We start from the raw sequence: 24,570 nt of genomic DNA, 5'->3' as shown, positions 1-24,570 counted from the left end.
TCCCAAGGCACTTTATGGATATGTTAGGAGTGAGATGGTAGCTAAGGAAAGTGTGGGTCCACTCAAGGACAATGGAAGGAACTTGTGTGGAGCTAGATGGTTAATAACTAGTACTTCACATCAGTATTATCCAAGGAGAGGGACATGGATGATGGTGAGGTTGGGGAGGCTAATGTTGATATTCTAGGGTGTGTCAATATTAAGGAGGTGTCGGGTGCCTTGAAAAACAAGAAACAACAGGGTCTGGTGGGGTCTATAAATACGTGAATTATAGGCCAATAAGCCTTGCGTCTGCAGTAGGAAAATTATTGGAAAGGTTTCCCTTTCCATTTCAACCCATGGCTGCTGTCTGGTCTGCTGAGTTCCTCCAGCAACCTGAAGATTCCAACATCTGCATCGTTTCTGCTCCTCAAAAGTACAAGAGGTCTTGCATTTGGCAATGGGTAAAGAAACATTTATTTCTGTTTATGTAAAAGTAGAGATCAATGTCAAGCAAGCCACAATAAACTTCCACCAAACTCAAATCAAATGTACACATTTAATCTCAGTACGGAAACAACATCTTAGCAATTATTCAGGAATTTTTCAGTACCGTAAATCCTCATATAATAGTCAAATTTTAGGGACCAATTTTTTGGGGTAAAATTGGGGGGTGGGGGGTTGTCTTTAACACAGATATTACTTTTGACCGCAGAAGTACCTGCGTTGTTCAAGGCATCAGGTGGGTGGGAGGCCTGGGCAAAGGTCCACGGTCAGGGTGTCGGGTCCTCCGGTGGGAGGGCAGCTGGGGCAGGGATCCACGGTCTGGGCAACTGGAGCTAGGATGGGCAGGCAGATAGGGTGTTGGGTGCTCAGATGGGTGGTCATGGCATTAGGATCTTAAATGGACAGGTGGCTGAGGTGAAGGTTTGTGGTTGGAGCTTTGGGAGCTCGGATGGATGGGTGGCTTGGGGCCAAAAATAGGAGGGTTGACTCTTATGCGGGTCATACAGAAAACATGGGATTTTTGGGTTCAAAAGAGGGAAGGTCAACTATTACACAAGATCGACTATTATATGAATAAATATGGTAATTACTGAGTAAAACTGAAGTGATTCTGATTTTTAAACTCAAAATAAATAGAGTGCAGAGAGTATTGCAGTGAATTTTCCTTGTATGAATACCTTTTCTGAAGGGGTAAGTTTTGATTTTGATATTTGCTGTTGAAATTTAATTTTGACCATGATAAAACATGTAGGAGATCAAGTCAATGTGAAAGAGCACTCAAACAATGTGGACATTTCTGTGCAGTTTCCAAATAGAGATAACATTCTTGTACAGTTCTCGAATACAAAATTGATGCAGATATTTCCTTCAGTAATCTCATGTTGGAAAGTTCAGTTGAATTAAACTTGTTTAGTGAGTGGAGGGAACTTTGTGTAAATGCAATGATGTGAGCTGGAAAGGATTCTTTGTGGAAAGCTGTGCATTTGTTGTTCAGGCTTTTTGAGCTGGTTAGTTTATTTGGTATATTGCTGTTTACCGTGCATTTGGCAATGGGTAAAGAAGCAATTTATTTCTGTTTATGTAAAAGTAGAGATCAATGTTTACCGTGCTGCCCAATGACATCCAATTAACTACAACCCCACTTTGGAGGGTGAGAGAGAACCGAAGCACCCGGAGGAAACCCATGCAGATCATGCTGAGAATGTGCAAACTCCTTACAGATAGCACCAGATTTGAACCCGGGTCAACGGCGCTGTAATAGCATACCGCTCATCGCTATGCTAATCATGCCAGTACCATCTCCTCTCAGACAGGTGCAGAATGTGTCAGTCATACAGCACAGATACAGGCCCTTCGGTCCACCAAGCTGATGCTGGCCTTGAAGCACCCTAGTGGTGCAAACATCACACTCATGGGGCGACACGGTTGGCTGAGTGGTTTAGTGAAATGCCATTACACCGCCAGTGATTGGGACTGGACCGGGGTTTGAGTCCCGCGCTGTCTGTAGGATCCATAGGAATTATGGTGCTGTCTATTTTTGCTTCTACCTGATGAAGGGCCCATGCCCATATCATTGGTTATTTATTTCCTACAGATACTGCACGACTTGCTGAGTTTCACCAGCATGTTTGTGTGTTACAGACAATCCGCTCTATAATTGTTCGTTATCACAAAGGAAAACATCCCAGGTTACAATTCGTTTGATAGCATTCAATATGTCTGTGAGAAACTGAGCGCTGCTTGTTTTGCCCTTTCAATGGCAACATCCAGCACTCTCAACCAGAAATAATAGATGGAAAATAAAAGATAAGCCGGAATAGGATAACACAAAAATAACGGCAACATTTCCCTCTCAACATTCACAGAGTCATAGAGTTCTATGGCAGAGAATGAGGGCCTTCGGCCAACTTATCCAAACTGATTAAGCCAGTCCCATTGGTCTATCTCCCTGGAAACCTTTCCTAACTACATACTGTACCTGCGTAAATGACTTGCTCATTCCAATTGTCCCTGCTTCTACCTCTTCCTTTGGCAGTTTGTTCCACAAAGAAGCTCCCTTTTAAATCTTCCTCTCTCACCTTAAATATATAGCCTTTAGTTTTAGTGTCCCTGACCCGTGGTGGGGGTGGGGGGGGGAAGGAAATCTCTATGGCTATTCACCTGAACTACACCCCCCAAAGAATTTATAAGCCTCTCTTTGGTTCTGCCTTTGTCTTCCACCCTGCAGTGAGAGAAGTCTCAGACTTATCTGTGACTAGACAAAACCAGGGTAGTTTATGTTGATGCCTCACTTTCACTGACCTTCACTGGAGCCATTCATCATTTCCAATCTTGTCCTTATTGAAACAACCGGTTATACCAAAAAGAATTGTCATTGTTTGACACTGAATCTGAGGAAATGTTCCAAAGGAGAAGATGTTTAGGAGTACCATGAAGAGGGTCATTTTTAATTTAATTTTAACAGCCCTTCCAGCCCATGAGTCTGTGCCATCCAAATACCTCAATTAACCCATGACCCCTGCCCCCCCCCCATAAATTTTTGAAAGGTGGGAGGAAACTGGAGCACTCAGAGGAAACCCACGGAGACACAGGGAGAGCTTGCAATCTTCTTACAGAGAGCACTGGATTTGAACCCAGGTCAATGGCACTACAATAATGTACTAAACGTGCTACCCAATGGTGAAATCTTATGGAAATTTATGATAAATAGTCATAATCTTTTTCCCATGATCTAAAAATTGATGAGACCACACTTTGAGTATCGTATGCAGCACTGGACACTCAGGTTTGCGGAAGATGTCATTAAACTGGAAAAGATGCAGTAAAGATTCACAAGGATGTTACCAGGACTGGTGGGCTTAAGTTATAAGGAGAGGCTGGATGGGTTGAGAGGGTCCTGGAGCATTGGACACAGAGGGGTACCTGATAGAGATGTATAAAATCATGAAGAACATGGATAAGGTGGAGTTTCTCCAGCAATATTGTGTATTGCACTCGACTCCAGTTTAACTGGGAATGGTCATTCATTTTTTTCTAAGGGTGGGGTGGGGGGAATCTAAAGATTTAAGATGAGAGGGGTAACCTGGACAACCTTCCCACCCCGAGAGTGGAGGGTACATGGAGCAAGCTTTCACAGGAAGTTTTGGAAATGGGGGGAAAGACATTGAGACAGGTACATGGATCAGAAGGGTTCAGAGGAATAGATGTAGCAAATGGGACTACCTTTAGTTAGGATGTAGGAGTTGGACCAAAGCATCTTTTTCCATGCTATAAGAAGTCTGAAAAGATGTGAAGAAAAAATATAACTTTAGTTATGGTATGTCAGGGTTCTAAGGCCAAGGTGGCTGATGTGATGTGAATGCACAAAAGCCAAGATTGAGGTAGTGTATAGACACTGAAGGTTTGAGGAGCTGGAAGAAGGTGCAGAGCCTACAGGGAAGGTGGGTGAGACCATGTATGGTCTGGAAAACTGAAGGGATTCATAACTGAGGATCTGGTAGAGTGGAAATCAATGTACATCAGCAGGAACAATGTGATGAGTGAGCTAGATGTGAATGAGGACATTTATAGTGAGAGCCAGGAGGTTGGCTGGTAATTGAAGCTCTCAAAGCAACTGCTAAATGGCTCTGGATTCTTGATACCAGTGTCGAAAAGAAATCCACAAGTTCCTCCCACTTTTACTGGAGGGCGGGATGTTGGAGACAGGAGATTGGTGGGAAAGAGAACCCAGGAGCATGCCAGCAATAATCTTTAAATATTGTCATTACTACTGGAGAGTAGGAGGCTGTGAAAGTGGTTTAACTAAATCTGGCAGCCAACAGTTTGCGACATTGGAAGCTGAGAGATTGTGGGTGTGATGTGGGGAGTGTCACGAGGAACCAGTTAGAAGAGTGGAAAAGGACCTAAACAGCAGTGAAGAGTTTGTAACTGTCGAGCTGGATACCACACACTTGAGGTTTCAAAGTGCGGAGTCAGAGCTTTGAGGAATGGTAATTCCAGTGTTGATTTGGAAAGATGCAAGATAGGGGATGAATAGCATTGGCTGCCTGCGGGCTCAAAGTGGCAAACAAAAAGGGTGGAGCACTTTGGTTACTGCCCACTCGAAGGCAGTTGTAAGGACTATTGGAGAACAACTGTGGAGACACAGGATGAGTGCAGGTCTTCCACGAGGGTATCATCCGGCACAGCGGCAGGGAATGGGCACCCAGGGGCTCATGAGAGCATCAGAGATAAGAAAGCAAAAGAGGCATAAAATAGGGGGGAAAAGAAGAGGAGAAAAATGAAGCAGAAATAAAAGCAAAGAGCTTGGATCTGGAGCAAGGGGAACTCAAGAGTGAAGGTGGATTGGCATGATAGTTCTGTGCACAGGGTGGTAGCAGGAGGTAATGTGGCACTCAGAGGCCGAAACATCGTAGATAGGGCAACAACTCCACTATGGGAGGGATAGGCAGGCAACACGGGTGTGGAAGAAATTTTATGAAGATTGACACTGACCCTAACATAATTGACACCAAATCTGTGAAAGAAAATTTGTGTTGACAGTTTTGACATTGACCCAAACAGAGTTGGTGAACAGCACGTTTTCATACAACATCTTTCAGCGAGATATTATTTAGAAGGCTAAGCCTTAACCAAAGTCAAGGACACTAACAATGGTTATTGGTGCTTTCAAATCATTTAGGAAATGAGTTTTAGCTTGAACCTTAGTTAAGGACATTAACACTCTCTCCTTCATATTAGATAGACTAAGATTTTAATACAAAAATATAATCAAGGTCTTGTGCAGTTCTCATGCATTTATCCCATTACATAATCCATTGTTCTTTCTGTAACAGTTTGTTTGTCTCTGTATAAACATGTATGCTTTAGAAGTGAATTTTAGAGCCGAGTAGCAGTGGAGACTGCCACCTACTTTCCAATAATATATCATGTGAAATAAAGTCTGTGAGATGATAGTGGAGGTCTCTGATCAGTTAATTTTGTTGGCCTCAAGCAGAACAAGTTCCCATTAATTATATTTAACATCCAAACTATAAATTAAATTGCAACCAAAAACTTGCTTTAATTCCCAGCTGCCACAACTGGTTCTTTCGACGCAGGAGCGAGAAGTTATTTTGGTCATAGTTTCTTGGGATTTCAGCAAAAAAGGATCTCTGGGCACTCAGATGGTGCCTCAGGCTATGGAGCAGGTGTGGGTTAATTCACTGTTAGAATATAGAAATTTACTGCCCAGCACAGGCCCTTTGGCCCACAGCATTGTGCTGACCTAATAATGTACTCTAACAAGTGTCTCGAATTTCCAATCTGTGTAACCTTCCATTTTTCTCAGTTCCATGTATTATGCCTGTGATAGTACAGATCTATCACCAATGTATATAGTGTATATAGTTACAGTATCTAGACTGTGCTTACAGCGATTGGCTGAGAGCTAAGCCACGCCTACTGTCTGGGCCTTAAAGGGTTGAGTCGCTAGCCAGGTCGGATCATTCCGGACTGGTCGGCCACCTGTGAAGAGCTCCGGTCTTTTGCTAATAAAAGCCTTGGTTTGGATCAACAAGTCTTTGGTTCTTTCGACGATCTCTACAATGCCTGTGAATTATACCATGCCTCCCAGCATTTTTGGCCTGCCACATTCTGTCATCTGGCCTCTGAGTTATGAAACAACACATTACTTAAACTTAGCACAGTAACAGCCCTTATTGTCCAAATACAACCATATGACCAATTAACTTACAAACCCTGTACATCTTTAGAACATGGGAGGACACCAGAGCTCCCGGATGAAACCCACAAGGACACGGGGTGAATGTGCAAACTTATAGACGGTTTTCAACAGTGTTTTGGCAGTGTTGTACTAATTGTGCATTGTATGTCCACTGCCCATTCTGCAGCAGGCATACACTCTCAACCAGTCTCTCTGGAACATAATAGCAGTATGCGGGTGATTAATCCATTAATTGTACCAATTTATCAACTAAGACCTTTTGTTTCAAACCCAGATCTCCAAGATGTATATGGAGCTACCCATTATGCTTTGTGCTGTGATGGTGTTGCTAAGCGCCAGTGGTACAATGGAGCATCAACCCCTCGTGACAGGTGAGTAACACTCTACACCAACTTAATTTCTCCAGTCCAGTTTCCAACCTCGATATATTGACTGCTTCATGCCATTGTATTTCAAAAGGCAAAATTGTTTCATTCCCCCGACCCCTTTCCTGTCCTCAGTGTCAAGAACTGGTTGAGATATGTAAACATTCCATGCTCTGTCCTGTACTGAACTTTTGATTTCACTCAGAATTCATTATGAATATTTAGTAGCTATCAATTTGTTTGTATTTACTGCCTCTTTTTAATTCAATTAAGCATACCACTGCAGTTGTTTTTTTTTTAAATCAAAGCACCTGTTCAACTGCAGCAAGTAAGAATTTTGATGTAGATGTACATTGTACAATGTGTATGACAACAAAATCATATCACCCCTTCCTTGGGGTCTGTCCCTGCAGTGTTTCCTAAGTGATCTCAATTTGCGTCATCTCCAATGACTGGCTGCCAGGCCTCCTGATCACTATAACCTTGAACCTCTGGTGGCTGACTCAGAACAACTTTACTTCCACAAACTATGGGAAAAACTCTTTAATATGTTGATTTTTGGGATACACAACTTGTATATGTATCCTATCTTTAACATAGCAAAGTGTCCCAGGGTGCTTGTTAAAAACGTTAGAGAATATTTTTCACCAAGCCACAGATGACGAGATTTTATTTATTTTAAATTTAGAGATAACCGGCCCTTGAACCTGTGCTCTCCAAATACATCCATCTGACCAATTAACCTACTCACCCCACACATCTTTGGAGCATGGGAGGAAACCCATATGGTTACGGGAGAGAACGTAAACTCCTCACTGACGGCGGTAGATTCAGACCCATATCGCGGGCGCTTTAAGAGCGTTGGTCTAACGGTGACGCCAAAGCCTCAGTCAGAGGGAGGCTTTAAGCTCGTCAGATCTCAGTCAGTGAGAAACCCAACCTGGACCACATGATAGTGCAGAGAGCTCTGAGATGACCACTCAGTCTGATGAATGGACTGTCCAGGTTTTCTTTCTGCAGACTCAATGAGCGCAAGTGGTAAAAATCATGCCATTTCCAGTCTTCAACTCGAGACATTAACTCTGTGCTCCTTTCCACAGATACTGCCCGGACTCATTGAGCATTTTCTGATTTTGTTTGCGATTTCCAGTTCGTTGCTTCAACTGCTAATTTCCACTAAAGCTGGTGATGTTTCCCGGTTGTATTTAAGGGGTTGTCGTGCGTTATGGGGAGATTGGGAGGAAAGTCATTCTGAGTTGCAACATCTCAGCCAGCGAGCAGGCAGAGTGGAGGTTGAACAACTCACAAATCATGGAGACTGCAGACGTGATACTGACTGAAAATGACCTCACCATCCTCAGCGCTCGTCCCACCATGGAAGGGGAGTATAGCTGCCACAGTCCCGAGACAGGGAACACTTACAGCAGAGTTTCTTTGCAGTTGGGATGTAAGTTCATGGCTCATTCAGAGGAACGCTATGGCAATTTTGTTGCAGTACACAAAGGTGTTAGAGCAATGGTTCTCAACCTTTTTCCACTCGCATACCACTTTAAGAATTCCCTAGGCCATTGGTGCTCTGTGATTAGTAACGGATTGCTTAAGGTGGTATGTGGGTGGAAAGAAAAAGTTTGAACACCACCTAATTGACTCGTTATGTGCACGGTTTCATAACTCTAAAGGAAATGGGCCAATGACAATTTTTCTCAAGCAAAGTATTTCAGTAACAATTGGGTCTAGAGCAGTGATACTCAACCTTCCCTTCCCACTCACCTACCAACTTAAGCCATACCTTACTAATCACAAAGCACTGATGGCCTAGGGTATGTGAGTGGAAAGAAAAAGGTTGAGAACCACTGTGTTAGAGGAACTCAGCAAGTCATGGATCATCCATGGAAAGCAAATGGCAGTTGATGTTTTGGTCCTGACCCTTTCTTCACACAGATGCCCGAATAAGGAATGAAGGACAGGGGGAGGAGCACAGGCCAGCAGGTGAGAGGTGGATACAGGTATAAGGGGGGAAGAGAGAGAAAGGATGCTCTCTGATAGGAGAAAGGAGGGTTCCTCACCCGTGCTATGGTGAGAACAGCAGAGAGTGGACAATGAGGGATACAGAAGTTGAGCTGTGAAGGCAATGATACCTGCTTCAGTTTCCAATGCTACAAAGATTAAGATGCAGACACCAGGCCAGGACATTTTAATGACATTGCTGAAGGACACAGCATCTCAACCCTCCCATCCTGACCTCTACACATTCCATCCCCAGTCCTGCTGAAGGATTTAATTGAGTCTTCTATTTCTCCCCACTGATGTTGCTCGACCCACTGACTTCCTCCAGCAGATTCAGATTCCAGCATCCGTCATCTCCTGTGTCTCCCATGTCAGCTGACATGACCCTCTTAATCTTACTCTCCCAAGCCTGACCTGTCTGTTCTTTGTTCATAAGAAAATCCACCCAATGCTATTACTCTGGTAAACCTTCCCTGAATTCCCTCAACGAAATAATATCCTTCTTTAAGTAAGGAGACCAACACTGTACACAGACAAGATCTCATCAATGTCCTTCTTAAATGAAGCCTAGCCTTCTTGCAGTTGTATTTCTATTCCATTAGCCATAGACAATGGCGCCTTTTTAAAAATTACTCACTGCATTTACACACTGAGCTTTCATGAACCACAGACTGTGACTCTGCAGGTCACAGTCATTTGGAATGTCATGTTACAACTTACAAAACGTTGGTGAGACCTCACTTGGAATGTTGTGTGCAACTCCCAGCCACATGGGAGATACGCACCTAGTAAAGGTGCAGAAATGATGCGCCAGGACTGGTGAGCTTGAGTTATAAGGAGAAGCTAGATAGGCTGGGAATTGTTTCTTTTTTTTGTTTTAAATTTGGACATAGAGCACTATAACAGCCCCTTTCGGCCTGTGATGAGGTCCATGCCACCCAATTACATCCAATTGTCCCTCAACCCTATACGTTCTAAATGGTGAGAGGGAACCAGTGGGCCCGGAGGAAACCCATGCAGATGCAGGGAGAATGTGCAAACTCCTTACAGACAGCATAGGATTCAAACCCCCATCCCAGTCGCTGGTGCACTAACCACTGCACTGACTGTGCTGCACTGGGTGAATAGGAAGCTGAGGAGAACCTTTATAGAGGTATACAAAATCATGAGGGGTTTATACAAGGGGAATGGTCATCATCATTTTCCCAGGTTAGGGGAGCATAAAACTAGAGGGCAATAAAAAGTGATGGGTATAAAGAATGAGCTGCCAGAGGAAGAGGCAGGAGTCTGGCACAATTGCAACATTAAGACATTTAAACCAATACGTGGAAAGGAAAGGTTTAGAGGAAAATGGGCTGGGGGTAGGCAAATGAGACTAGCTCAGTTTACAACCTGGCTGGAATGTTGACCCTGACGTCACGTGCTACCTCTGCAGAGTTTGCGCGTCTTTCCACAACCGTGTGGGACCTTCAGTGCCACATCCCAAGCACATGTGGATAGGTTTGCTGACTGCTGTGGCACAAAGAATTGAAGGGAAATCGATGGCCAGGTGAGGGAGAATAAGTTGAATGGAGAATGGGATTGATGGGACTATTCTCTTTTGAGAGCTGTTGACTTGATAGTGTGAGGGACGACTCTAGAAATGATAAAGTGTACGTACGGTCAAGGTAATTTCAAACAACACAAGGAGGGAGTGATATTAGCCCAGTGGGCAGATTGCAAGTAATACTGGAATGGACACCCTCCATTTCCCTCCCTCCTTTCAAACCAATGGAGAGCTCTATCCCATATTGGCAAGACAGCTTCAAAGACAGTCATTTCTTGCATTTATGAAATGAGAGCATTTCTGGAAAATAATTTGCTGGACAAAATGTTCTAATTGGCAAAGGCCAAATGACAAGCATTAAGTGCATTTTTGCACAGTGCAATCCCATAGGCAGATCGAGGAACACCATTGGTTGTAGGGAATGATGGATTCATTTGCAGAAGATGTATTCCCCAAAAAGTCAATGGCACGGTTGTGAAAAATTTGCCAATGGAGCCTATGTGAATGGCTGAATTCTTGTCACTTGCCCAAGGTTGTTCTTCCAAATTGCTGCTCCAAGTTTGGGTATCAATGCTCCATGCATCAATTGTCCGTTCCTGTTCCTAGATGCCCCAGGAAAGCCTCGATTTAGATGCTGGTCGGTGAACTACCCACTAAATATGGCCTGCTTCTGGAGTCTGGAGAAGCCAACCAACATTCCAACCGAGGTTAAAGCCACATTCAGGTGATGGATTTTGGGGTGATACGGCTGGGGTATCTGCGCTGAGGTTTTGGCCAGGCAGGAGGACGGTGTTGAGGAAACTTGCTTGCAGAGGAAATTGTTGAAATGTTGCTGTGGAAATGCCGGGGCTTAGAAGCAGTGCAGGGAACACTTCCAAAGATGTACCCCTGACTCCAATCGGAGCATGGGGTCCAATGGCCATGCTCTGATGATGGGCCCAAGCTCACGATCATGGGGAACTGAATTCAAGGTCAATCTTCAAAGTGCAAGTGTAGAAATGAGTTGAAGCCCCTCTAGGGGTTGATGTTGGGTTTGCTTCTTTTCTGCTGTATATAAATGATGTAGATGACAGAATTGATGTCTTTAGAGCCCAAGTTTGTGGATGATGCAGATAGGTGGAGGGGCAGGTAGTGTTGAGGAAGCAGGGCGTCTGCAGAGGGGCTTGCCCAGGTTGGGAGAACGGTCACAGGGAAGTGTACGGTCATCCACTTTGGTGGAAGAAGTAAAGATGGAGACAATGGGGAGAGAATTCAGGGTGTGGAGGTCCAAAGGAGCTTGGGTGTCCTCGCGCAGGATTCCCTAAATGTTAACTTGCAGGTTGAATTGGTAGTAAGGAAGGCAAATGCAGTGTATTGGAGGGGGTCCAGAGGAAGTTTATGAGAATGATTCTAGAGATTAGAGGGTTAACGTATGAGGCCAGTATGATGGTTCTGGGCCTGCATTCATTGGAGGTTAGAAGCATGAAGAGAGAATCTCAGTGAAACGTACAGAATATTGAAAGGGCTGGATAAAGTGGACATGGAGAAGATGTCTCCAGTAGTGGGAGAATCTTGGACCAGAGGCACAACCTTTAAAACCAAAAGGGTGGTGAAAATCTGTGGAATTCATTATCGCAGAAGTCTGTGGAGGTCAAGTCATTGGGCAGATTTCAAGCAATGGTTGATAGGTTCTTGATTAGTAAGGTTGCCAAAGGGAGAAGGCAGGAGAATGGGGTTGAAGGGAAAATACATAAGCCTGATTGCAAGGAGGGCAGAATGGGCCTAATGGGCTGAATGGCTCCTAATTCTGCTCTTTAGTCTTAAGTTCTATGCACTAGCCTGAGTTTGAGCTGGGAAGGACTGGCCCAAGTTTAAGTTTGGAGTGATGGGACTGCGTTCACCGGACTCGGGTAAAGTCCCCAGGACCTGTGCCCTGAGAGCTCCCAGGTACATCAACTGGGAAGGTAATGGATTCGGGTGAGCAGAGTGTGGAAGGAGACAGAGCAGTGCATTTCCTCTGGAGTCGGGATAACCATCAGTGAACTCAGCAGAGCGCAGCCATGAGTGTTGAAATGTGCCAGAAGATTAGTGAAATTCAAGCTTTGCTGTTTCAATTGAAAGTGATTAGAATGGAAGAACACATAAAATATTAATGTCAGCATTAAAATAGTATTAGTTGATCCAGGAAAATTATCCTAGAGTAATGGCTCAAAGTGGATAGACACGTCCGTGTGGGAATGGTGCGTGCAATTAAAATGTTTGGCTACTGACAGGTCCTTGTTGTTGCAGTGAACGGAGCGAAGATGCTCAAAGAAACGATCTCCCAGTCTGCATGTAGTCTTGCTGATGGAGGAATTGAGAGAAAGGAATAGAATCCTGACAGCATTTGAAGAGGTGGGGGAATTGAAAATATATTTGTTGAAAATATCTGTTGAGGGTTTGTCTCCCGAGATGGTGACAGCGAGAAAGGAGAGAGTGTTGCCAGATGTGGACCAAGTGAATTTGAAGTCGTGGTCAAAGTTAGCAACAGGGTGGATAAAATTGATGAACTCTTCGTTGGTGCATGAGATATCATCAAAGTAGTTGTTAATGTAGAGGAGAAAGAAATGAAGAGTCTTGCCAGGTGTGGGCTTGTAGCAAAAAAAAGGAACAGGCATGACTCTGAGCCATGGTTACCCCTTTGATTTGGAGAAAGTGGGATGAGTCAAAGGAGAAGTTATTAAGGATGAAGACAAGTTCTGCCAGCTGGAGGAGGGTGGTCATGGAGGGGGACTGGTTGGGCCTGTTGTTGAGAAAGAAATGAGGTGCTTTGAGACCTTCAGTATGAGTATTACTGAAGGTCTCAAAAATTGGATGTCCACAGAAAATGTGCAGGGAATTGGTAGCTGTGGGATATGTGGTGTCGTGGATGTAGGTTGGAAGGGACTGGACCAATGGGGACAAAATGGACTTGAGGTTCCAGTTTGGTGAGGCAGAAACAGGTGGGAACAATGGGTTTGTGAGGAGATAGAACAGTGTGGGGTTGGGAAACAATTAAGAATACAGGATTAAGGAAAACATTAAGGTGTTCTACACGTATATGAAGAACAGAAGGATGACTAGAGTGAGTGTAAGACTGATATATTCCACCCCTTTATCTTTAATCAGTCTGACCTATATGCTTGGAGGCAGAGGAATTAGATGAGTTGCTTCACTAGGGAGAGGGAACAAAGTGAATGTGAGATCAGCATAGAACAGGCTAATGTGCTGGAGCGTGTCAAGTTTAAGAAAGACGTTCTGGATCTTAAAAATATTTTGATAGATAATACTGAATGGGACATACATTGGTTACTACAGGAAATGAGGAAAGAGATTGCTGGGGCATTGGCAATGATCTTTGCATCCTCCCTGGCCAGAGGGAAGGTACCATAGGATTGGAGAATGGCAAATGTAGTACTTTTGTGGAAGGGAAGGGAGAAAATCCTGGGAGCTATAGACCAGTGAATGGTGGACAAACTATTAAATACGATTCTTAGGGGAAGGATTTATGAGCATTTATAGTTTTCTCAAGGATATTCAGGATGGCCTCATGGATGTAATTGGGTTTTTTGAGGAGGTGACAAAAGAAATTGATGAAGGTGGTGGATGTGGTGTACGTGGATTTTAATAAGGCGTTTGACAAGGTTCCCATGGTAGATTCATTCAGAAAGTCATGAGGCATGGGATCCCTAGAAATTTGGCTCCATGGATTTGGAATTGGCTTGTCTACGGAAGGCAGAGGGTGATTGCAGATGGAGCATATTCTGCCTGGAGGTCACTGACAAGTGGTGTTCCTTAGGGATTTGTTCTGGGACCCCGGCTCTTTATGAAATTTATGAATGACTTTGGCAAAGAAGTGGTGGGGTTTACAGATGACATAAGGAATGCATTTTTGTGGAAAGTGCAGAGGATTGTCACAGGTATAGAGAGGATGCAGAGTTGGGCAGAGAAGTGACAGATGGAGTTCAGTCTGGATAAGTGTGAAATGAGGCACTTTCGAAGGTCCAACTTGAAGGCGAAGTATGTGGTTAATGCCAGATTCTTAGCAGTGTGGAAGTACAGATGGATCTTGGGGTTCAGCTCTATGGATCAGTTGATAGGGGGGTTAAGAAAGGGTATGGTGTGCTGGCATTCGTTAGTTGGGGATTGAGTTCAAGAGCTGTGAATTAATGTTGTAGCTCTCTGTAAAACTCTGTTTAGACCATACTTGAAGTATTATGTTCATTCTGGTCACCTCATTACAGGAAGGATGTGAAAGCTTTGAAGAGGGTGCAGTGGAGATTTACCAGGATTTTGCCAGGATTTGGGAACATGTCATTTGAAGCTAGGCTGACAGAGCGAGGGCTTTTCTCATTGTAGCAATGAGGAACAAGAGGTGACGTAAAGGAAGAGTATACAATTATGAGAAGCGTAGATAGAGTGGATAGTCAGCAGCGAGGCCGGGGGACATCTATTTAAAATGAGTGGAAGAAAATCAGAGGTTGATTTTTTTTATACAGAGAGTGGTGGGTGCCTGGAATGCATGGCCAGGAGTGGGGATGGGGTATAATAGAGACATTCAAAAACACTCTTGGGTAAGCATATGGATGCAAGAAAAATAGATGGCTATAGGTGTGAGGAGGGGAAGGGTTAGGTTGTTGTGGAGTAGGTTGATACAATTCTGGGGGTTGAATGGCCCTCTGTTCTCTGTTCTAAAGCCTGGGAACAATAGTGATGACTGAGTTTGGGTTGGAGTAGCCCATTATTCTCACTTGCTTTAATGGGCTGCTTTACTTTCAAAGTTTTCTCTGAGAGAAGTGCGGCAGCAGGGATGAACTCCCTATTCTGCCTCATTTATCTGCAGCACCGAGGCTGCGATTTCATCTGATACAAGCCCAGCTTCCACAGTGGGAGGTCAGAAACCCAAGAGGCCAAATGAGCACGTAAGGTATTAAAATTTCTGTTCATTCTCCTGCGCACAATAACATTCCTGTGTATCTGAAAGCTATAGAAGAGAACACGTTAAAACCTGCTCGAGCGCAGACTCTCTGCAGGGCAGCTGTTCAATCGAGGATATCAACCTATTCTCAACGATTCCCTACAAGGTGACGGTGACCGCAAAAAACCTTCTGGGATCTCGATCCACCACAAAGGAATTCATTGTGGAGAAGATAAGTAAGTATTAGAGTCAGTCTGTTCCACCATCATTTCGCGTATGCCTTGATCCACAACGCCTGTTTCATAATAGGTGTATGGGGTGCTAGAAATTCCAATGAGGAAAAGATATCCTGTGGTTATTTTGAGAAAATTGAGATTAGAATAAAAAATTGATGACAGAATTTTATCGGTTTGAAACAGAAGACTAAGTGTCACAGTGGGTGCTGTCTGTGTGGAGTTTGTGCGTTATCCCTGTGATCGTCTAGTTTCCCCTGGAATGCTTCAGCTTTATCACACATCCCAATGATGTGCTGGGCAATTATCAGCTGCTGTAAATTGGTGTGTATGTGTGTGTGTGTAACTATGCAAGAATGGGATTGTTGCAATACCTGTAAGATCCACTACAGACTTGATGGGCTGAATGGCTCTTTCTGTGCAATAAGGGAATGTGAGGAAATTCGATGCCAAATCATAGAAGCAGAATTAAGCAATTTGGCTCTTCAAATCATGGGTGATATATTTTTCCTTTCAATCCCATTTTCCCACTTTCTCCCAATTACTTTTGGCAGTCATTAATCTAGAACCTATCAACCTCAGCTTTAAATCTATCCAATGACTTGACTGCCACAGCCGTATGTGGCAATGAATTCCACAGATTCACCATCTTCTTGCTGAATAAACTACTCCTCTCTGTTCTAACGGAATGCCTTTTGGTTCTGGACTCTCCCACTTCTGGAAGCATCTTCTTCATGTCCACTATCCAGTCCTTTCAATCTTTGGAATATTTTGATGAGATTCCTCCCTCATCCTTCTAAACTCCCAGTGAGCACAGCCCCAGGTCCATCAAACATTACTTGTATGTCAACCTGCTCACCCCCAGAATCATACTTAAAACCTCCTCTGGACCCTCTCCCATGCCAGCAAATCCTTCCTTGGATATGGGCCCCAAAACTGCTCACAATACTCCATGTGTAGTCTGGTACAAACTCAGCATTACATCTTTGATTTTATTTTCTGATATATTTCAAAAGAATGCAAATATTGCATTTGCCTTCCTTACTACCAACTCAACCTGCAAATTAACCTTTAGGGAAGACGCAAAGCTGGAGAAACTCATCAGGTCAAGCAATATCCTTTATAGAGCAAAGAAAAAATTCTGTCATCAATTTTTTTGGTAATAGGGAATACTGCACAAGGCCTCGCGTCCCTTTTGACCTCTGCTTTCTGAATTCTCTCCCCATTTAGAAAATTGTGCCAAACTGCATACACCTCCATCTGCCACTTCTTTGCACATTTTTCCATCCTGTTTCTCTGCGTCCTCATCACGACCTGCCCTTCCACCTTCTGCAAATTTGGCCACAAAGCCATTTACTAAATCATTTACATGGAGCAGAAAAGTAGTGGACCCAACATCAGCCCCTGCGGAACACCGCTAGTCACCGGCAGCCAGTCGGAAAAAAAGCTGCGGTTATTGGGGTCAAAGGTAGTTCTCTTATAGGAGAAGGAAGGGAAGGGGGTGGGGAGCTATAGGAAAGGAGGAAGTGGGATAGGGAAGCAGAGAAACTCAGGAGAGGGGTTTAATGGAAATTGGAGGTCGATATTAATGCCATCTGGTTGGAGGGTGCCCAGATGGAATACAAGGCTTTGTTCCTCCAATTTGTGGGTGGCCTCGGTTTGTCGGTGCACGAAGCCATGAACAGGCCTGTCGGTGTGGGAATGGCATGTGAAATTAAAATGGTTGTCACTTGTTTGTTGCAGTGAAGGTGATCAACAAAACGATCTCCCAGTCTGCATCCAGACCCTCCCAGCACCAGTCACCCAGATTTGTTTATATTTCCAAGCGAATGGCTTTTGTTAAAAATGCTAAATGTGTCTTTTCCCTGCAGTTAAACCAGACCCACCTGCCAACGTCAGTCTTTCTCCAATACCCAACCAACGTAAAAAGCTGCTACTGCAGTGGAAGCCTCCTGCAACCTGGCCCAATCCTCAACTATTCTTGCTGAAATACATAGTCAAATACTGGCAAGTGGGATCCAACAGACACAGAATGGTAAAGATGATATTTTCTGTTCTCTTTAGAGGCATAATATTAGAAAGAGGTAGCGAACCAATGTCTAGGTCCTCTCCCTGCTGAAAACTCGGCTACACTGGGCAACATACCCAACACTTGGCTCCCAGAGCCAACATCCTTGAAGGCAGACATCATTGCCAGTGATCCCTGTGGCTCATGAATACTCAAAGTGCACAAGGAGCATTCAGGGATGGTATAAAACCTCGAGGCCATGAATTGAAAGGACATAGACCAGTCATGGATGGTGGAATGAAAGAAAAGTGAAGCACTCAAGTCTGCCTGCGCTGTGATTGTAGTAAAAACACAAAAAATTCTGAAGGAACTTGGCCGGTTTCGCAGCGTCCATAGGAGGAAAAGATTTTTGGGCCCTGAGACCTTCTTCAAGGTATGAGCAGGCAGGCCCCTGAATTAGAAGGGCTGGGCAGGAGCGTGAAAGGTGATAATTGGTCATGGATAGGAGGGGAGAAAAGGAAAGTTAAGAATTGATTTGGGTTGGTTCTGTGAACGCAGAGATGGAGGAAAGGAGACGGGGAAGGGAATGAGAGAGAGAAAGGAGAAATAGGGAGAGATGGCTAACGGAAACCAGGGAAGCCTGATGCTAATGCCAAATGGATGTAGGGTGCTCAAGTAGAATACAAGAGGTTGTTCCTCCAATATGCAGGTGGTCTCAGTCTGGCAGTGAATGAAACTCAGTGACCGGCTACATTAGCAAGTGCACTGAGGATGTCGCGGAGATCAATTGCTGCACAACCAGGGTTGGATGCAGAGGTCCATGCACTTTTCAGAGCTCAAGATGTAACCTTAAGGCCAGGAGACAAGTTGGCACAAAGATCAGCCAGGGACGAACTCTCCCGTGTAATCTGGAAGGCAAAATGTGGGTAAACGCAGTGGGTCCATAGTCAGCTGTGAGCCACCGGTGACACGAGGTGCACTTGGCAACGCATTAAAACAATAACTGATCATAAGGCAACCTTGGGGGAATCAACAGCAATGACACTTCCTTCCTGGACAGACTGAACGCACGGTTCGATGAGAAGAACAGGATGACACCAAAGTGAGTTCTGCCTCCCTCCTCCTGATGAACTGGGCCCCTGAATAGCCACAGTCTCCTATCCAGGGTGAACCCACATAAGGCAGTGGGACCAGACAACATACTTGGTCGGGTATTGAAATACTGTCCAGACCAACTGACAGAGATCTCATCAGAGATCTTCAACACATCATTGCAGCAGTCCATCATCTCCACAAGTTTCAAGACAGCCTCTATTATCTCAGTACCAAAGAGAGGAACAGCCTCAATGATGTCACAGACTTCCACCATTATAAAATGCTTTGAGTGTCTGGTGATGGGACATTTCAAAATGCACCTCCCAGAGACTCTTGACCCATTTCAAATCACCTACAGATGGACTGTTCCACTGATAATACTTTAGCTTTGTCCCTCCACTCCATCCTGATCCACCAGGAGAGGAGAACAACACCTCAGACATCAGCCTGCTGTTTATCAACTTCAGCTCAGTGTTTAATACAATCATACCCCAAAGAATGCTGGAGAAGTTTTTCTCTCTGGGGCTCACCAACCCTCTCTGGAACTGGATTCTGGACGGAAAGATCACAGACTCTCCGGGTTGGCAGCAGAAAGTCGAGCACCGTCACGCTGAGCACCTCAGTGCTCAGCCCACTCCTGATCATGCTACTGACCCACGACTGCATCGCCAGATGTAGCTCCACCAGAGTCATCACTTTTGCAGATGACACGACAGTCGTCAGCCTCATCAGCAACAACGATGAGTTGCACTACAGAGAAGAGATGGAAAATCTTGTGAAATGGTGTGAGAACAACAGCCTGAATCTCAAGCCAAAGAAGATGATTGTGGACTTCAGGAGGACCAGGGATGACTACCCTCCACTACACATTAATAGCTTGATTGTGGAGAGCACCAAGTTTCTTGGAATATAATTTAGAAGTGACCTATCCTAAACACAATATCTCCTCACTAGTCAGGAAGGAGCAACAACTAGACTTTTTTAGAAGGCTGAGGCATCCAAGGCTACCGGCCACCTTCTCATGGTCTATCGAGGTCATCCTGGCCAGCTTCATCATAGTGCACAGGACCATAAAAGCAGCAGAAAGGATCACCAGGATCTCACTCCACCCCCCCCCCCCCCCCCCCCACATGGATGTGATTTACTGGGATCATTGTTTAAAGAGAGCTCGCAATATCAGGGTACCAAAAAGCTGAGGACCAACTTTCCACAGATGGTGAGATTCCTGAATGAATGTTGAATTGCTAAAATAACTCTGAGGCTCTGTTATTTGTTACTAATATTTATTTTAATGTATATATAATCTGCACTGTGTATATGTATTATTCGTCTGTATGTGTCTTATGTATGTATGTGTTTCTGCACTGTTTTGCTGTGGACCAGAAAATGCTGTTTCGTCATGTTGTGCTGGTACAATCAGTTGATAAATGAACTTGAACATGTCGGTATGAGAATGGGACGGGGAATTGAAATGGGTTGCCACTGGGAGATCCCTGCTGTTGCAGCGGACAGAGCAAAAGACCTCAACAAAGTGATCTCCCAGTCTGTGTCCAGTATCTCCAATGGAGATCTCACGATGGAGCGAGCCTGGGATCAGCGCTAAAGCCGTTAAACTGCCTGAATTCTGGGTTCAGCAGCCGGAGACCTGGTTCGGCCACGTGGAGGCCCAGTTTCACCTCCGCCAGATTTCGTCCGACACGACCAAATTCTACCATGTGGTTGCTGCCCTGGATCAGACCACTGCCAGACGCGTGCTGCACCTTGTTCAGCACCCACCCGCCGAGGACAAATACGAGACCATCAAGCGAGTGCTTACCGGGTCCTTCAGACTATCCAGACACCAGCATGCCACTCGGATGCTGCACCTCCACGCCCAGGGGCACAGACCCCCAATGGAGCTGATGGACGAGATGCTTGCGCTCATGGGTGAACACACCAACTGCCCACTCTTCAAGCGTATCTTCCTCGACCATATGCCCGGGGACATCCGACCGCTGCTGGTCCAGGAGAGCTTCACCTGACCAAGGAAGATCGCCCAGAAGGCCCAAGAGCTATGGCTCGCACGATTCCCGGAGGGCTCAGTGGTCCAGCAGGACACGCCAAGCCCACCCCTAGTGCTGCAGTAGAGCACCCGAGAGCATAACCAAGGCCACAGCATCTGCTTCAGGCCTCTGCTTCTACCACCAGCGCTGGGGAGCCAAGGCTCGGAAGTGTCGTCAGCCCTACTCATTCCAGGGAAACGACCAGGCCGGCCGCTGTTAATGACACAGCCTCCTCTGCCTGCGGGACTCAGTCAGCGGCCGGTGGTTCGCCACCACACACCCACATTTACTTGCACTTTGTGTCTGATTTCTATAGATTAAGCAATCCTTAGCCACAGGGTTATAATCCCATTAGCAGTAGTTTGACAGCTCCTTCCCAGGGAAGTTGAATTGTTTTGTTAATGATCCTTTAAAGTGCCCTTTATCTGTAAGGTTATAAATAGGCTCTGACCAATTGCATTTGTTTTTACAATTGCTCCTGTCGACTGCACTTCCAAAGCGTACTTTTCCTTCACTGGGGTGACCTAGAGGGTGGTTGAGATCTGTTATGTGGCTGGAAGGTGGTGAGATGGTATTCTGCTCAAATCTATTGCTGTACCTCTGGCGTGTGAGGATTTACCAGAATGATTTTGGCAAGAGTCATTCTGCAAAAGTGGATAGACAGAATGGAACTGGACACAATGGGACCCTACCTTCCTTATGGACTCGGGCAAATCTACAAATCCAGCAGCTACTGAGATTCTGTCTTTTACCATACAAATAACTCATGTAGAGGAATGTATTTTTAGGGATATCCATTTTTACTTGGTTTAATGCTAATTCCTGGGGAAAGTACGAGGACACTGTTAGCATTTTTCCATAAATAAACACCTTCTCCTATTTGAGGATCAATATCATTATCAACAGGCTTGAGCCCTTCATCAAGATATGGAAAAATGTCAGCAGGCTTCTGAACAAAAGAGTGAGGAGGGGGGTGGGAGGGGTAGCCACAAAGGCAGGAGGTGATGGGTGGAGAAGGGAGGGAGTGGACAGCAGTGATCAAGGGGAGGAGGGATGGCTCGGGGAAGGGAAGGAGGAGAACTGGGAAGTGGGAAGGGAAAAGGAGAGCAGGTTAGCAGAAAGCAGAAATGTCAATGTTAATGCCATCTGGCTGGAGAGGCCCAGGTAGAAAATCAAGAGTTGTTCCCCCAGTTTGTGGGCAGTCTTGGTGGGATAGTACATCAGGCATGATGTGACACAGAATTGAGATGGTTGGCTACTGGGATGTCTCTGTTGTGGCGGATGGAGTAGAGGTGCTCCCTCTGTGACTCCCTCATGCACTCATCCCTCCCTCCCAATTGCCTCCCTGGCACCTTCCCCTGTGGCTTCAGGAGGTGCCCCAAACAGGCCTTTCAAGTGAAGTAACACTTCTCTTGCGTATCCACAGGATTGATTTACTGCATCCAGTGCTCCCTTTGTGGCCTTCTCTACATCAGAGAGACTGGGTGGAAATTTGGAGATCGCTTCGCTGAGCATCTTCGCTCCAACCGCACCAGTGACAGAGACCTCCCAATAGCCAACCATTTCAGTTCTGTGTCGCACTCCCACACTCACATGTCTGACCATGGCCTTATGTACCGTCCCACCTAGACCACCCACAAACTGGAGGAACAATACCTGATTCTCCGTCAGGGCCCTCTCCAGCCCCTCTTCCCCCTCCCCCTCCCTTACCCTTACTCATTCACCTCCCTCCCTTCTCCACTTATCACCTCCTGCCTTTGCGACCATCGCTCCTCCCAATACTCTCTCATTCAGTCGCCTGCAACCCTTTTGCGTACCTTGACTGGGCCTTGTCCCCATTTCAGCAAGTACAGTCCTTGCTGAGTTCAATTTCTGCTTTCCCCCTTTTATTTCGGCTACCCTTCCGATAGGGATCCTGCTGGCCCATTTCCTCTAGAATTCTGAAACTGTGCACCTAACAAGTCAATTAGTTACGATTAAAACAGTGGTTTTCAACTTTTTTCTTTCCACCCACGTTCCACATTAAGCAATCCCTTACTAATCATAGAGCTCCAATGGCATAGGGAATACTTAGAGTGGTACGTGAGTGGAAAGAAAAAGTTTGAAGACTACTGGTCTAGATCATCTCATCCCCATCTGATCATGATCACTTTTTGACCCAAACCAATTAGATTTTCTGGTTCAATATGTGGTGAGGCCACAATGTTTTGTGGAGATGCCCTCATTTCTCCATTACCTTCAGTACCAGCAGTTAATTGTCCAGGGTCTGTTTATATTGTCCAGTAGTATTTTTCAAGATTCAATTTATTGTCATGTAATTAAAAACAGCATCATATTACACAAAATTTCTTTTGTCTGCTGTAAGGCAGAAATTACCCGAAGGGCCTCTTACAGTCAGGGAAAGAGAAGCAAAAGAGAGTTCCCCCAGAGTCGCTGAGTGTCTGTGGATTTGCCTCTTTCAGCCTCTGTAGCCACCCAGAGTCCAGTCCAAATCAACGGCATCCCAAGCTCCAGATACGATCCTCCATTATGATTAGGGGCCCTTCAGCGTCCTCAGTACCCTCTTGTGTCCCAGAGTTCCGATACCTGGCACCCCTTCAGCCAGTTTTGAGCCAGTCTCCAGCAGTCCACAACCTGGTGTGAGTCCCATGACCACTCTCTCCAGCAGCCCACAGCCTCAGCGGGTTCCTCGCCTCGAGTCGCCAACAGCCCGACGCCTGTGTGGTTCCTTCAGCCACAGAAACTCTCACTGGCCTGTCACAGTGGTCACCGTCCCGTGGGTCATCTCTTCTGCTTCCCCTTCTCAGACGGGAGTCAGTCTCCTGTTTTCTCGTGTCCTGCACCAGTTCTCCGCTTCCCTAGAGTCTGGAACCCCCTTGGGGCTGCTGCCGATTGTAGGCGCTGTCATCCTGGGTCTGGCCCCGCAGTCGTGAGATTTTAAATAAAACTATTGTCACTCCATTAACAGGCCATTCAAAGCCTGTATGGAGCTGACAGCAGTCAGACTGGACAGTTGGTCCCTGCGGGAGCACTGTGTCTCTGCTCCCCATTCTCCGTGGATCCACAGCGCTGCCGTTTCTTCTTTTACCGTCCGGTCTTCCATTACCCTGTTTCTCCATTACCAGGTTGCCTTTAAACTTTGGTTAAGTTCTTTCTTTTATGTCCCACAGATTGAGATTATCAATCAAACCAACTATACCCTGAGTGGCCTGCACTCCAGAGGTGTGTATTTTGTGCAAGTCGCAGCAAAGGATTTTGTCGACAATGGCCATCCTAGTGAGTGGAGCCCAGTGGTCTCTGCAAAGCTGTGGTTCAAAGACTGATGCTGGTTCCCCTTGAATCTAAGAACGCTCCTGGTGGTAACGTTTATGACACTCCAGCCCTCAGGAGCAGAAGAGCATTTATCTGAGGAGCAATTACTAATGAAAGCATTGTTGCCACTTGTGAAATAAATGTGAGGCAAAATTTCTTCTGCAATGTTGGAGAAATTCAGCTGGTCATTCAGCATCCATCACCAATGTTTCGGGCCTGGGCCCTTTTGACTCTCTGCCAGTGGTAACATTGTGTGTATCCCACCCCAGTCCGATCTATACCAAATGGTTTAAATTGACATTAATTTCAAACATTTACAGAAGCTCTCATAAAATATTTGCAAACCCTATCCTCTGTAGATTAATGGCTGTCTACATTTTTAATGTTATACTATTAATATTACAGATCAGCAAATTCTCTGCCCATAAAATATTGATTTTGTATGTATATATTGGAATTAGTTCCTATGAATCTTTCAAAATATGAGGGTTATTTTTCTGGAAATTTATTCTTGGTTGCTATTTGTAAATGTGTAACATTACACCGTCATTACACCGTGATCTGCTGAGAATCTCACAAGACATCCAGTGCACTGACACTTCAATAACACCCATCCCAACATCTCCTCTCTCACTCCATCCAAATCTCCTCCAACCTGCATTTGTTGCTCTTGATGTGGCCCCTTCCTCATTGGGGAGACCAAGCACATACTGGGCGACTAGTTTGATGAACACCTGCACTCTGTCTGTAGTGGCCCTCCAGAGCTCTCGGGGTGGGGGGGGGGGGCGGTGGGCTGGGCATTGCAACTCCCCTCCTCGTTTCGAGTCTGTTCTTAG

At 45.3% G+C, this 24,570-nt stretch overlaps 1 protein-coding gene across 2 annotated transcripts; it reads left to right on the top strand.

Moving 5' to 3' along the window:
- Positions 1–1,089: 1,089 nt before the first annotated feature.
- LOC138758908 (interleukin-27 subunit beta-like) lies at positions 1,090–24,238 on the top strand. 2 transcript variants are annotated; one of them, XM_069928501.1, is made up of 7 exons: positions 1,090–1,176; positions 6,486–6,582; positions 7,787–8,023; positions 10,736–10,853; positions 15,117–15,280; positions 17,149–17,312; positions 23,593–24,238. In XM_069928501.1, exons 1-7 carry the CDS (start codon positions 1,156–1,158, stop codon positions 23,743–23,745), a joined length of 954 nt encoding a protein of 317 aa, XP_069784602.1. In that variant the 5' UTR covers positions 1,090–1,155; the 3' UTR covers positions 23,746–24,238. The 2 variants fall into 2 exon arrangements, with proteins under 2 accessions (XP_069784602.1, XP_069784601.1); XM_069928500.1 differs by having other exon boundaries at positions 15,111–15,280.
- The last annotated feature ends 332 nt before the right edge of the window (positions 24,239–24,570 follow it).

This window comes from Narcine bancroftii, chromosome 3 (genome assembly GCF_036971445.1).
Source record: "Narcine bancroftii isolate sNarBan1 chromosome 3, sNarBan1.hap1, whole genome shotgun sequence".
Taxonomy (NCBI): Eukaryota; Metazoa; Chordata; class Chondrichthyes; order Torpediniformes; family Narcinidae; genus Narcine; species Narcine bancroftii.
The sequence above is the reverse complement of the archived record's forward strand: the minus strand, read 5'-3'. Positions and strand labels throughout refer to the sequence as shown.

Excerpts from the sequence above, each read along its gene's own strand:
- LOC138758908 (XM_069928500.1), top strand. The coding sequence starts at position 1,156 with ATGAATACCTTTTCTGAAGGG. Across the intron at positions 10,854-15,110 it reads GAGGTTAAAGCCACATTCAG|CTATAGAAGAGAACACGTTA; the intron begins GTGATGGATTTT and ends TGTATCTGAAAG. Across the intron at positions 15,281-17,148 it reads ATTCATTGTGGAGAAGATAA|TTAAACCAGACCCACCTGCC; the intron begins GTAAGTATTAGA and ends TTTTCCCTGCAG.